This window comes from Haliaeetus albicilla, chromosome 24, assembly GCF_947461875.1.
Source record: "Haliaeetus albicilla chromosome 24, bHalAlb1.1, whole genome shotgun sequence".
In the NCBI taxonomy this organism is placed as follows: domain Eukaryota; kingdom Metazoa; phylum Chordata; class Aves; order Accipitriformes; family Accipitridae; genus Haliaeetus; species Haliaeetus albicilla.
In genome coordinates, this window is record NC_091506.1 from 19587950 (window position 1) to 19600535 (window position 12586).

Consider the following 12586-nt stretch of genomic DNA (forward strand, 5'->3'; position numbering starts at 1 on the left):
TGTGCTTACAATGGTGGAAGCAACCACTGGATGGCTGGAAACATACCCTGTGTCCCATGCCACTGCCCAGAACACTATCCTGGGCCTTGAAGAGAAAATTTTATGGCAACACGGCACCCCAGAAAGAATCGAGTCGGACAACGGGACTCACTTCCGAAACAACCTCGTAGACACCTGGGCCAAAGAACACGGCATTGAGTGGGTATATCACATCCCTTATCACGCACTGGCCTCCGGAAAAATCGAACGATACAATGGACTGCTGAAAACTACATTGAGAGCGATGGGGGGTGGGACTTTCAAACATTGGGATACACATTTAACAAAAGCCACCTGGTTAGTTAATACTAGAGGATCCGCCAATCGGGCTGGCCCCGCCCAACCAAGACTTCCACATACTGTAGAAGGCAATAAAGTCCCTGTAGTGCGCATGAGGAGTATGTTATGAAAGACAGTCTGGGTTAGTCCTCCCTCAAGCAGAGGCAAACCCATTCAAGGGGTTGTTTTTGCTCAGGGACCTGGGTACACCTGGTGGGTGATGCAGAAGGATGGGGAAGTTCGATGTGTACCTCAGGGAGATTTGATTTTGGGAGAGAATAGCCAATGAATTGGGCTGTATGATACCTAACTGGTAAATACCCTGCCAATGCATGTCATTGTATCTATAGTGTCTATATGCCATATCAAGGGTATTACTGTAAGAATTACCCAAATGACTGCGGGATGGACTTTGAAACTAAGCCAAGTACAACAGCGACAGAACTTGAACTGACACCCAGCAATTTCCTCAAGATCAACATCTTCGACCTGCAGACTAAGGGCGTGAGTTGCACCAAATGTACTAGCCACAAGTTCCAGAGGCAGCATACAACAACCCAACATCTCACACCATCTTTCTTATCCTGAAGAACTGTTACAACAGATAGAGCCCCAAAGTCATGGACTAAATAAAATCAATGGACACATTAGAGGGATAGCCCATACGCTAAAGGAATACCATTTGTGTGTGTGTGTGTGTGCGGAGGGGCGATGGGGACGGACGCAAGTCCATATACTTATATATATAAGACAAGGAAGTGGTAGTGGTCGATTGGAAAATGTAAGATCTGGGCATGATGTAGATGGTATAGAATAAGGGGTGGATAATGTCCTGGGTTCAGCTGGGATAGAGTTAATTTTTTTACAGGAACCTGGGAGGTGGGGGGCATAGCCGGGGCAGCTGACCTGAACTGGCCAAGGAGCTATTCCATACCATGTGACATCATGCTCAGTATATAAAGGGGGAGCGGGCCGGGGGGTGGGCGCTTCTTTTCGGTGGGGGAAGTGGCAGAGCGTCGGGTCCCGGGTGGTGAGCAGTTGCACTGTGCATCACTCTTTTTGTATACTTTTTCATTAGTACCGTTGTTGTTGTTGCAATTTCTTTGTGTTGTTCCAGTAAACTGCCTTTATCTCAACCCTCGAGGTTCCAGGTTTGTTTGTTTTTTTTTTTCCTCTCCTCCGTCTTCCCCCCATCCCACCGGAGGGGGGCGGGAGGAGTGAGCGAGCGGCCGCGTGGTCCTTTGTTACCGGCTGGGCTGAAACCACGACATTCTCCTTTAATGGATATGGAGGATCTTGACTACAAAGGGACAAGTCCTATTCTTTTGATTAGAGGATAGCTCACTCGGGTTTCATATGCAATATTGAAAAAGTCTTCTGAATAGGAAGGGTTAATAGATGGTAGATCTTTTGGGTTGTTAATGATATTGGCCAACATATTCATTGGAGGGAAAAAAGTACTGGACTGGCTTAGAGAGAAGGGATACAAACTGTGAAGGACCCCACTTTACAGGCAAGTTAATTTAACTTGCTATAATCATGCAAAGTTTTTTCATTGACCTTGATTAGAATGAAATTATGTATTTTGAACAGGTAACTAGGAAATGCTTCCCATAAGCTGACTTTTGTGGAATGTAATGGAGGAACAGTTGATATGACTCTGGGGTTGCTTCAGTGTTACAACAGACAAGATGGTCCTCTTAAGATGTTTTCCTTTATGTTGAACAAAGTCAAACAAATTCAAGTTCTAGCATTTTACAAATTACTATGCTATTTATTTCTTTTTCTACCTTCTCCAGGGTACTTTTCCTAATTTTTCCTCCTTTTCTTGTATAGGCAATATGAAACAGTTGTTCCACTTGAAGATTCTGTTGTGACTGAAGTCACAGCAACACTGCAGGAATGGGCTGTGCTCTGGAAACAGCTGTATGTGGTAAGAACAGCACCCTTCTCATTCTACTTTACTTCTCAAATATCTCGGGATAGGTCGTTTGCATTTCAGTCCATTAGGAAAAAATCATAATCAATATAAGAATTGTTAGATTCATTTTATCTAGTGGGGGGTTTGCAAACTGCAGAATCACTGATCATGCGAGTTTCGCATGAGCTATGTTGGAAATTTCAGCAGTTTTGAAATTATGCCTTCAGATCTGAAAGCTTCATTGTTTAAACCCCCCCCAATTTTAAAGTTTTCTTAAATATGTAAGAAATAATACATGTGTTTAGTAACACAAAATGGAAGACTTCTGTAAGTCCCATCAAAGACTTCAAAGAATTATTCAGCGTAGTCTGTGAGTATTTGTTTTTAGCATCTAGAGTTTGACAAAGGAAGAATTCAGAGGTCTTTTTGTATGATTGTTCCTTCATCTTTTAAAAATAAACAGTCAGGATAAGTGTATTGAGTTTTATACTCATCTATTTTATATTATTTTCAGTTGCTGCCACATAATGTCACCTACTGCTTTCATCTTTGTTCTTCTCTTGACTTTTTTAATGGCCAAGTCCCACGGAACAGGAAATAAAAAAACTTGCACATTTGAAAGTATTTTTTTCCTGGGTTGGTTGGTTGGTTTGTTTGTTAGTTTCCTCTTTTTAGCTTAGTACTTACTAGCCATAACTGTAGGATTAGGATCAAGAACTGTAGGTGGTACAGGCATGATCTCCTTACTTTAGAGAAATAGCACTACATAGAGCTGCAGCAGCTTTGTTTCCTTATTTAAACCTGAAGTGACAGTGGTTAGATATCTAACAAATAAACACGGAAAAGATCCAACTAAATGAGTCTAGTGTATCTCTATCATAACCAGCCATGTTCCGTACTCCCTTCAAAAAGCAATCAAGTCTATTATGAAATTAGTTTTACTTTTGTTGCTCCCACTTCTTCTATGGGGATCATATGCCTCTGAAGAAATTTTCTTGGAAAGGAGCATCCAATTGAATTGTGGGGGGGTGGGGTGGGTGGGTGGAGGGCACGCATGGCACATGGTATATATACTCTTTTTATACTACTCTTACACCTAGTACTCCTCCTTTTTCCATTTCAAATACCTACCTCTCTGGTGTATGTGAATAAAGCAATCTTTTCTGTTTTCTTCCTGTAAGATTTTCTCTCTCCCCAGTGTCAGATGAGGAAGACAACAGTAATACTGACAATGGTATTGAATTGGAGAAAGGGGACTCGTTTTACCTACAAATGAGTTATACTTCCTTTCTACGAATCTATTTCTTTTTTATTGTTAAAGTCAATTCCCTGAGCAGAGGGAGAGAGCAAGCTCTAGCTATAAACTTTCAATTAGTGATTTTCTTTCTGGGACTGCTTTCTATTCTAGCTCATTATACTTATTACAGCATTGCACACAACATTGTTGTATTCTTAAATAACAGGGGAAAGAATTTACTATTTTCATAGAACTTTGGAAGGAGGCATCTGTTCCATGACAAGAAGAAATGGGCAGAGCTTCAGAGTAGGAAATAAATAGTTTTGTGGTATGTTTTTTCCAGAAATTAGAAAAAAAAAAATTCTAATATAGAAGTAGTCACAGAATTGTTTAGGTTGGAAGGGACCTCTTGAGATCATCTAGTTCAACTGCCTTCTCAAGTAGGTTCAGCTAGACCAGGTTGTCCAGGACTGCATCCAGGCAGGTTTTGAGTTTCTTATGAATGGAGACTCCACAAATTCCCTGGGCAAAGCTGTCAGTGTTCGACAACCTTCAGCGGTTTTTTATGTTCAAGACTACTGATGTAGTACCATAGCCTTTCTGACATGAAAGAACAGTCTCCACTATTGTTAGGTGGGTAGCAGAAATTTGTCCCATTTACAAACTGTAAATTTCAAGCCTGAAAAAGTGTACAGAAGTGCACAAATGGATGTGGCAGAGCTGGTATTATGATTTTATAATTGGTATTCATGCTAGAAGCTATGTTGTAAGGTCGTATCTTAAAATATATTAAGATACTAAATGGAAATACTTGCTTGTTGTTGGATCAGCACCAGCAGAAATTTTTATTATTCCCAAAATCTAAGAAATCTAATTAATGTTATTTATCATGCTACTGTGCCTAGTCAGCTTTGTAGAAAAGTTCCTTACTGTAGTGAAGTTTCAAATGCTAGTTGTTACTGCAGATGCTTTCAGTAGGTCAGCACCTATAAATGGTAACAGTAGGCACTTCGTTATTTAGTAGTATTGCAGGGCAAGACAACTGCCAAACAAGATGTACAGCATCTCTTAATATCTCTGAATAGGCTGAAATGTTCATCTCCTGCTTTTTGTCAAACTTCTTACTTGGATTATACTTCGAAAGACCAAGTTTGTTTCAATTAAAAATTCCAAGAAATGGCTTTACTCTAATATCATTGAGAAACATTACAAGGTTTGTCTTTGCCTTTCAGTTAAACAATAGGAACTGGAATGTAATGCCCAGGAATCCTGGAGCGATTAAAACACTGCCTGAAGAAGGATGCTATGTAGCTCCAAGATAAAATAACTCAGCTGTAAAAAAATTGGAGGGAGGATAACAGTGAGAAATGGAAGGGCAAAGTGAAGCACAACTTTGAGAGAGTTGTAGAAAATCAGTTCATGTAAAATGTTGGCAATCTTCCTCGGTTCCTTCTGACCACAGAGAGTCTGTGCTATTACTAGGAAGAAGCTGTGCGTGGGGAAGCTTGAATAGGTTTGAGTTACAACAGTTGTGCGGTAAATTTAGTTTGTATGTCTGTGAAATATATATTGGAAAGATTAGTCTGAGTTTGCAATACTACACAGGGCTGTGATATTCTTGTAATTTTTGTTATCAGGGTGAAAGCAAAGTGATAGTCTTAGTAGAACTAGAAGCTGAGAGTGTGGAGGAAAAATAAAGGAAGGGCCGAATTTGAAATAGAAAGTTGTATGGTGTGTTCTTTACTGTAATATCATGTTATGCTCTGAGTAGTTGGATTCTGATATCATAACGCTTTAAAAGCTAACAGAACAATAAGTTTTTTTTGAAAATGCAGGAGGTTTCAAATTGGAAAGGGAAAAGGATGCAAATAATACTGGTATGGAAGCTATCAGAATTTGTTATTTATATTGGGTGGGTTTTGTAGCAGTAATGATAACCTAGTTAATTCAATGCCTACCTAAAAATCACCTTTTTTTGTTACTGAGTAATCAGTAATAGAATTTAAATATTTAATATTTTTAAAGGAGTAAAGATGGTACGACTTTGATGGTTCTGGGGACAGACTTTTTAGTAGGGCCTGTTGCAATAGGACAAGGGGTAATGGTTTTAAACTAAAAGAGGTTAGATTCAGTCTAGATGTAAGGAAGAAATTTTTTACGATGAGCGTGGTGAAACACTGGCACAGGTTGCCCAGAGAGGTGGTAGATGCCCCATCCCTGGAAACTCTCAAGGTCAGGTTGGATGGGGCTCTGAGCAACCTGATCTAGTCGAAGATGTCCCTGCTTGTGGCAGGGGGATTGGACTAGATGACCTTTAAAGGGCCCTTCCAACCCACAACATTCTATGATTCTATGAAAAGAGCACATTTTTTTCCACTATTAGAATATGTAGGCTGTGTGCAGACAGATACAGTGTCATGACACTGGAAAATAAAAAAGCAGTTCTTCACTTTCTGATCTGCCTGTATGCAGGCTTCTAAGATGAGCACAGAAACAGGAAGATTTAGTAACTACTTTCTGTCAAAAAAGGTCACTTTTCTATTTAACCTAGTTGGTTTGGATTTTCCTATATTCACAGCTGTTGTATAAAATCTTTGGGAGGGAGTTCATAGGAACTGAGTGTTGAAAATCTGTACTGTGTAAACACTGTATATTGAGTTGCTCAACAATATGGGTAGTTTCTGATAACTACAGCTGTGACCAGATGTGTGTGTGTATATGTGAGTGTATGTATACACATACAGACACATATGTATGTATATTGTCACTAAGCTTATGGACCCTGTATCTTGTGTTATAGTTTTGCCTGGCTCAAATACTCCATATTGTTCTTTAGATTAATTTGGACAAGATACCTATTTTGTTTTGTGGGAAGCTGAAGAAATTTAGAAGAAGGTTCTGCTTACCCTTTCTTAGCGTTATAAAGGCTCATAAACAAAAGATGCCAGTGATTCCCTTCCCCAATACTGTACTTAATATATGGAGTGGCAGAGGAAAGAAAAGTAAGATTATTATTGGTGCCACTATGGGAAGCTGAGCTTGTTCTTGTGACTGCTCCAAAGGGACAAGGAAGAGAGAGCAGAAAAGCAAGAACAAACCTTGGAGAGACTTCTGTAGGCAAAGAGGTGGATAAAGATGCAAAATTGCATTTGTTATGGTGAAATGTGTGTGGCTTTTATGTAGTTGCCCAGACCAGTGTATGACTTCTATTGAGACAGCAAATAATACCGATAAGGTAGATAACTTTCTTTCTTACCCTGTATGTGTTGATAAGATTTGTTATTTTTATACTACTTCTAAATAAAGGATCTGCAAGTTCTCTGAGAGCTTTCGTTAATTAGGTCAAACAAGACTCCTGTGAGTTGTTAAGTCAGCTAAAGAGATCACTGAAACTCACAGTTGGAGCATAGTAGCTATTTTAACAGCAAAAAAAAAATTCCTCAGAGTTTAAGATGTGATGTGAGGACTATTTCTGTTGAAACAGCAGATGACTGTAGAGACACCAAACATAATTGCCCAATTTAGAATTTGGTCAGCTCAGTAAAGGCAATTTGCTACTTTTGTGCAGAAAGGGGGGGGGGGGGGAAGCGTGGAGTGACTTCTCATTTAGTTTTAGGAATAAGACCTAATGGTGTTGGGAGTAGATGGAATTTTTTCCAGCTTTGTCTGAAACAAATTTCCTATTGGCTCCTTTTAAATTTTCTGAGGATCCTATCAAGGAAAAGAGAGTGGATTAAAGGACTTGGTGCAATTGAAGCTATCTGGTTTGGGTCTTTTAGGGTGTCCACAAAAACTTGAAGCATTAGTTCAAAACTTGTCTTAAAATAAAAAAAAAAAAAAAAAGGCCATTCACTAAATCACTAATGTAGTCTATGTAGTCTACTCTTGTAGTGGAGTATTTTGAGATATTTTTATTTAGTAAGATGCCTTTTGCTTCATACCTAATAAAACATGGAACTGCTGATGCATTTTCTAAAATACGTTGTCAGACAAAAAGTCTGGTATGATCTAAAATGGACATGCTGCATCTGAGGTCTACTTCAGAAGGTCTCCTTTGAAGGAACAGAATTCCTTCAAGTCAAGGCTGAGCATGTTTCATAGACACTTAGAGTTCTGTGCAAGCAAACTCCTGGAAAGATGAGGTATTTGTACTGAGACGTATTGAAATGGTATTGCACATACATGTGGTCCTCTTTCCTTTTTCTGAGTAATTTTCACGGTTACCTGCAAATAGGAAATTCCTTTAGGGCGGTTGATCAGGCATTGTGAGAGAGACATCTAAGAAGACTCTTAAGAGCTTGTCTGGCCCCAGTTGACAGTAACAGAGAGAATCAAAGTTATCACTTTATTATCCATAGTCCTGTGTTCTAATGTTCAGCAGTATTATGGATAATTTTATATCTTTCTATGCTTCGAGTAGAGGATGGATCTTCATGGAGTGGCCAGGAACTCAGATACGAGTTTGAGGCAGGTGATAGTCTTGTTAAGTGCTGCACAGAATATAAAGGAAAGTAAGAGTAAATATTTTGACTTTCATTAGCATCTAGTTCTTCAGTTTCTCAAAGGGAACAGTGCTCTGGGAAAACATCTGATTGCCTAGCAACCTAATCAGAGGCTTTTAGCAGATTTGTCATTTGATTACTAGAAAATACTTGAACATTTTTCTTGATTGGGTTGTAAAGGGTATGTGCAGAATGATTTGGAGAATACAGAATGATGAATACTCCAGTGTTGTATGCATAAAGTGGATATTTTTATAATTCGGTATGTTCAGTCATGGAAGGGGAAGCTGGAGATAAATCATAGAACAGCCCAGGTTGGAAGGGATCTCAAAAGATCATCAGGTTCAACCTTTTGTGGGAAAGGGAGCCTAGATGAGACTATCTAGCACCCTGCCCAATCGCATTTTGAAAACTTCCAGCAATGGGGATTCTACCACGACCGTAGGGAGGTTGTTCCAGTGAATGATTGTTCTTACTGTGAAAAATTTTTTTCTTATATTGAGACAAAACCTCTCCCGGTACAAATTAGACCTATTGTTCCTGGTCTTCTCCATGTGCCTCTTTGTGAAGAGAAAGCCTCCATCCTCTTTGTAGCCGCCCTTTGTGTACTAGAATACTGTGATGAGGTCCCCCTGAGCTGCCTTCTCTGGGGAGAAAAGACCAAACTGCTTTTGTCTGTCCTCATAGGGCAGGTTCTCCAGCCCTTTGATGATCTTCGTGGCCCCCTTTTGGACCCGTTGCAGTCTGTCCACGTCTTTCTTGAATTGTGGGGACCAGAATAAAGACCACAATATAGAATTGTTGCAGTGTGATTTGCGTCTACTCATTGCCTTAGCCAGTTAGACGTTTTTGTACCCCAAATCGTAGGCTTTTATGCTGCTTAGATATGTTGTCTTTGGAAAGCTGAGTAAAATTCCTTCTCATGCTTTGTTAAATTGAGACTTGTGTTTACATAAATTCATTAGCTATGGTTTCCTGGAGGTCTTCAGTGGATGTCATGACCTCTACCGTTCTTTGGTGGAACGGTCCTCATGCAGAATCTACAGTTAATATTTATTAGGACACTGCCATACAATGCAATCCATTTCAGTACATCTCCACATTTAGCACTAACTTGCTGAAGTTCAGTTTAAGTGCTTCATACTTTAAGATTATAAAGGATTCCCATAATTACTATGTTTCCTTTCCTTTTTTTAAGAGATTTAATGCAGTCGATCTCTTGTAGTGATTTGTGGAAGTCTGTGAGTTTTAAGGAATTGGAAGTAGGCATCAGTTTTTAAGAGAGTAAAATAAGATTAGTTTGTAAGCAAGTCTTATATCATTAAAATTTGAAAAATGATAATTGGTTTGAAAATTGCTTTCCTTTGAAGACCGCAGAACTTATGGCTAGTTTATTGGATTTAAAGAACAGAAAAACAAGGACCAATATATGCAGTATGTTTCACCTTTCATTTACTTCCACATACAGATTTATGATATCATTTCAGATTATTAGGATCACATAGACAGTTCTTATATATTTTCAAACAAACAAAAGGTTAAGTATAAAACAAAACCTACTAAGTATTAATGAGACTGTATGGGTGGAATATATGTTTTGAGTTACCATGGAGATGGATAGATTTTAATGGATTTTAAAAATAAAGACAGAATTAAATGTAAGTCACCTTCTGGTGTCCTTGGCAAGTCCTACTGTGACAAACTATGTGCAGGGTTTTTTTTATAATTTCTTGCTTTATAGGAGAATGTTATTTAGTCATTGATATGGGAGGTCATAATATGCTCTTTTATTTTGGTAAAGAGAAGAGAATAGTTGCCTTCCTGATAATTAAATTCACAGCAAATTATGGGGGGGGTGGGGTTGAAGGGGTTTTTTTTGAGATTAATTTTAATTTTTTTAAGTATTAGCTAGTTTGTAATTAACAAAGAGCTCTTTCCTTTTAGAACAATATCCAGTCTACCACATGCTGAAAACAGTGCTGCAGTATAGATGTAAAGTACATGTGCAGTATTAAAACGTGAGAATTTGATTTTCTTGAATGCTGGCTTAAGACTAGCTGCGAACATACAACCAGCAAGGAAACAGAATAGAATTTACTCAGGGGAAACCAGTGGCTGACCTGCAGATGATTTCAAACTACTTCTTTTGCACTGTAAACATACTGAACACTTAATTACATTAGACCAGGAAAAGAAGGTTTTAATCAGAAAATCCAAATAGGAATTTGAGAGTTTATTCATCTGTAACTGGAGAGACTCACCTGGGTTGTTCCAAATATGATGTTATGACAGAATTGCATTTGAAATAGAGGCAAATGGTAGTGTGGTTTGATTTTAGTCTTCCAAAGATGTATTTTGAGGAAACATGGTGGTTTGGCTTGGTTTGGTTATTAAAGAATGGAAAATTAGAGGAGGGGGGGAAAGGGGTAGAGGAAACTGGCAATCTGGCTTTTTGGAGTGAGTGAGTGAGCACGCTTGTGTGCATGTATAGAGCTTAGAAGGAAAAAGCCTGATCATCTGTAGTGGGTATTTATTGGAACTAAAAAGACGGTTTGTTGGATTTCATTTTATAGAAGACAGATATTTTTTTTTTTTAAGAGAAAAGCAAAGAACATCTGTCCTTTTGGCAGTGCGTATGGTACTGCTGCCCATGCGGTATCAGGAAGTGTCCTTCAGTCTTACCCTGATTTATGTTACTTTCTGTTTTTTCTATCCTTAAGACATGGGGAGGAAAAGGTAACTAACATATAATAATTATAATTATTAATAATAATTGTAATTTTAATATGTATATATATAACACAATTATATACATTTTCTAAGGGGATTGGGTAACAAAGTTTCATGGGTGGGAAGGGTGGAAAATCAGGCTTATGAGAATTAGTGTATGCACAGGTGTACTAAAAACCTTGTGGCTGGAGCGACAGAGAACACTAGCTGCAGCAGTGGCCTGCCAAATTTGATTACTCTCTGCATTGTTGCATTTGGCTGGAGAGGAGGTAATGGTTGATTATTGTGTCCTCCTAAACAAACAGGAATAAAAATGCATCTTAATTTAAAAACTCAGTGGTAAGTCTGGCAAATGGATAGAAACTTAATTTTACATAAAGTATTAAGGTGAAAAATTAAAACATTTAACACTATTATTAAAAACCAGTTTCTTCTTTATTATTTCAACTTCCAGCCACATCATTCTGTATATACTGTAGAGATAACTGGTAAATAAAAACCGTACTAAAAGTGTAAGTAGGGTTGCAAAGGCAAGCATTCAAGAACCAGGGAAATGTCGGTGTTCTCGGTTTAGTCTACTTTTTATGTAAGAGCTATGATAAGACTTCTAATTTTGTGGTCACTTACTGTATGGTATATGGCAATGCCGCTGTAAACACCCTTCCTTCCTCATGTTTCAGCCATTCTCCAATGAATACTGAGCATGACTTCCAGAAAGAGGGAGAGCCACTCTTAAAGTGAAGAAAATGCAATGCTTCCTTAGAAGGTTCTGACCTTCCATCATCCGTGTCGATATTATAGGAGATACCACAAGCTAGTCACACTTTCAAACTTAAATCTCTCTGTAAAACCAAGATAATAGTATCTCTAGTCTTGCATGTATTTTCACAAAAATGTTGTAGGTTTGAAGCACTTAGATGCTGAATGTTATGTAGAAATCATTAGGAATGGGGAATATCTGCCTTCATGGTAAGGTTTGAATAATTGTTAGTAAACTAAGCCCTAAGAACCATACACTGAGACACAAATAATAACGAAAATTTGAATGGCTGTTCATTAATGGGCCAAAAAAAAGAGAGGTTCTGCATGTGGTCATGCAATTAAAAACCATTGTAAAGCAGATGTCCAGGAGCCAGGGCTAATTTCAGTTATTGTTTATCCTCGTTTTCTCAAGTAATTGACTTTCTCTTTGTGTCACTTTCTCATAACATGTTTTTTGTGAATGTTGGAGTGAAAAATGGGGAAATAAATATAAATTTTATCTTTGGAAACCGCTCACATAATTTTTTAAATTGATTGCATCTTAGTTTTGAGTTAATAGTGATTCATGGCCTTTGGAGAAATGCGTTCTCCTTTCAGAAACTCTTCAGTCTGTTTCCTAAACTTTTATTGTTTAATAGAAGTTATCATACTATGTTTTACACATAAAGATTGCTTAAAATAGAAGGAATACAAAGAAAGAAAAATAAAGAAATTGGGAGAGGTTTCTGCGAGAGAACTGTAACTTAGCTTCTCACATTTTTTGTATTCATCTTCCTGTAAACTTCATGGTCGTTTTGTTTTGTTTCATTTTTAACTTAGAAGCAGAGCCTTGTGCTAGCTGATTGTTCACAGATACAGCTTTGGTTTTAGTCATAAATGTTGATTAAATATTAAAAAAATACTGATTGCCAAGTTTGATTTCAAAGTCTTTAGCTGCTATCACTGCAATCACTGTGGTGTACAGTAAGAGCTCCTTCAGGTAGTGAAGATACGTGATGATTGTACATTTACCCCTAAAAATAACATACTGCCTTTGAGGGGGGAAAAAAAAAAATCTATCAGATGATATGAAAAGTTAACTCCAAAAGATAAATGAATTCAGGGCACCCCGATGGC

At 38.1% G+C, this 12586-nt stretch overlaps 1 protein-coding gene across 14 annotated transcripts in view; it reads left to right on the forward strand.

Annotated features, from left to right (window-relative positions):
* Positions 1-12586, forward strand: part of DOCK3 (dedicator of cytokinesis 3) — a 231799-nt gene that overhangs the window by 42490 nt on the left and 176723 nt on the right. For all 14 annotated transcript variants that reach the window (XM_069769586.1, XM_069769593.1, XM_069769587.1 and 11 more), the window contains exon 5: positions 2155-2251. In XM_069769586.1, coding sequence (XP_069625687.1) covers positions 2155-2251 — 97 coding nt within the window. The remainder of the gene's footprint in view (positions 1-2154; positions 2252-12586) is intronic.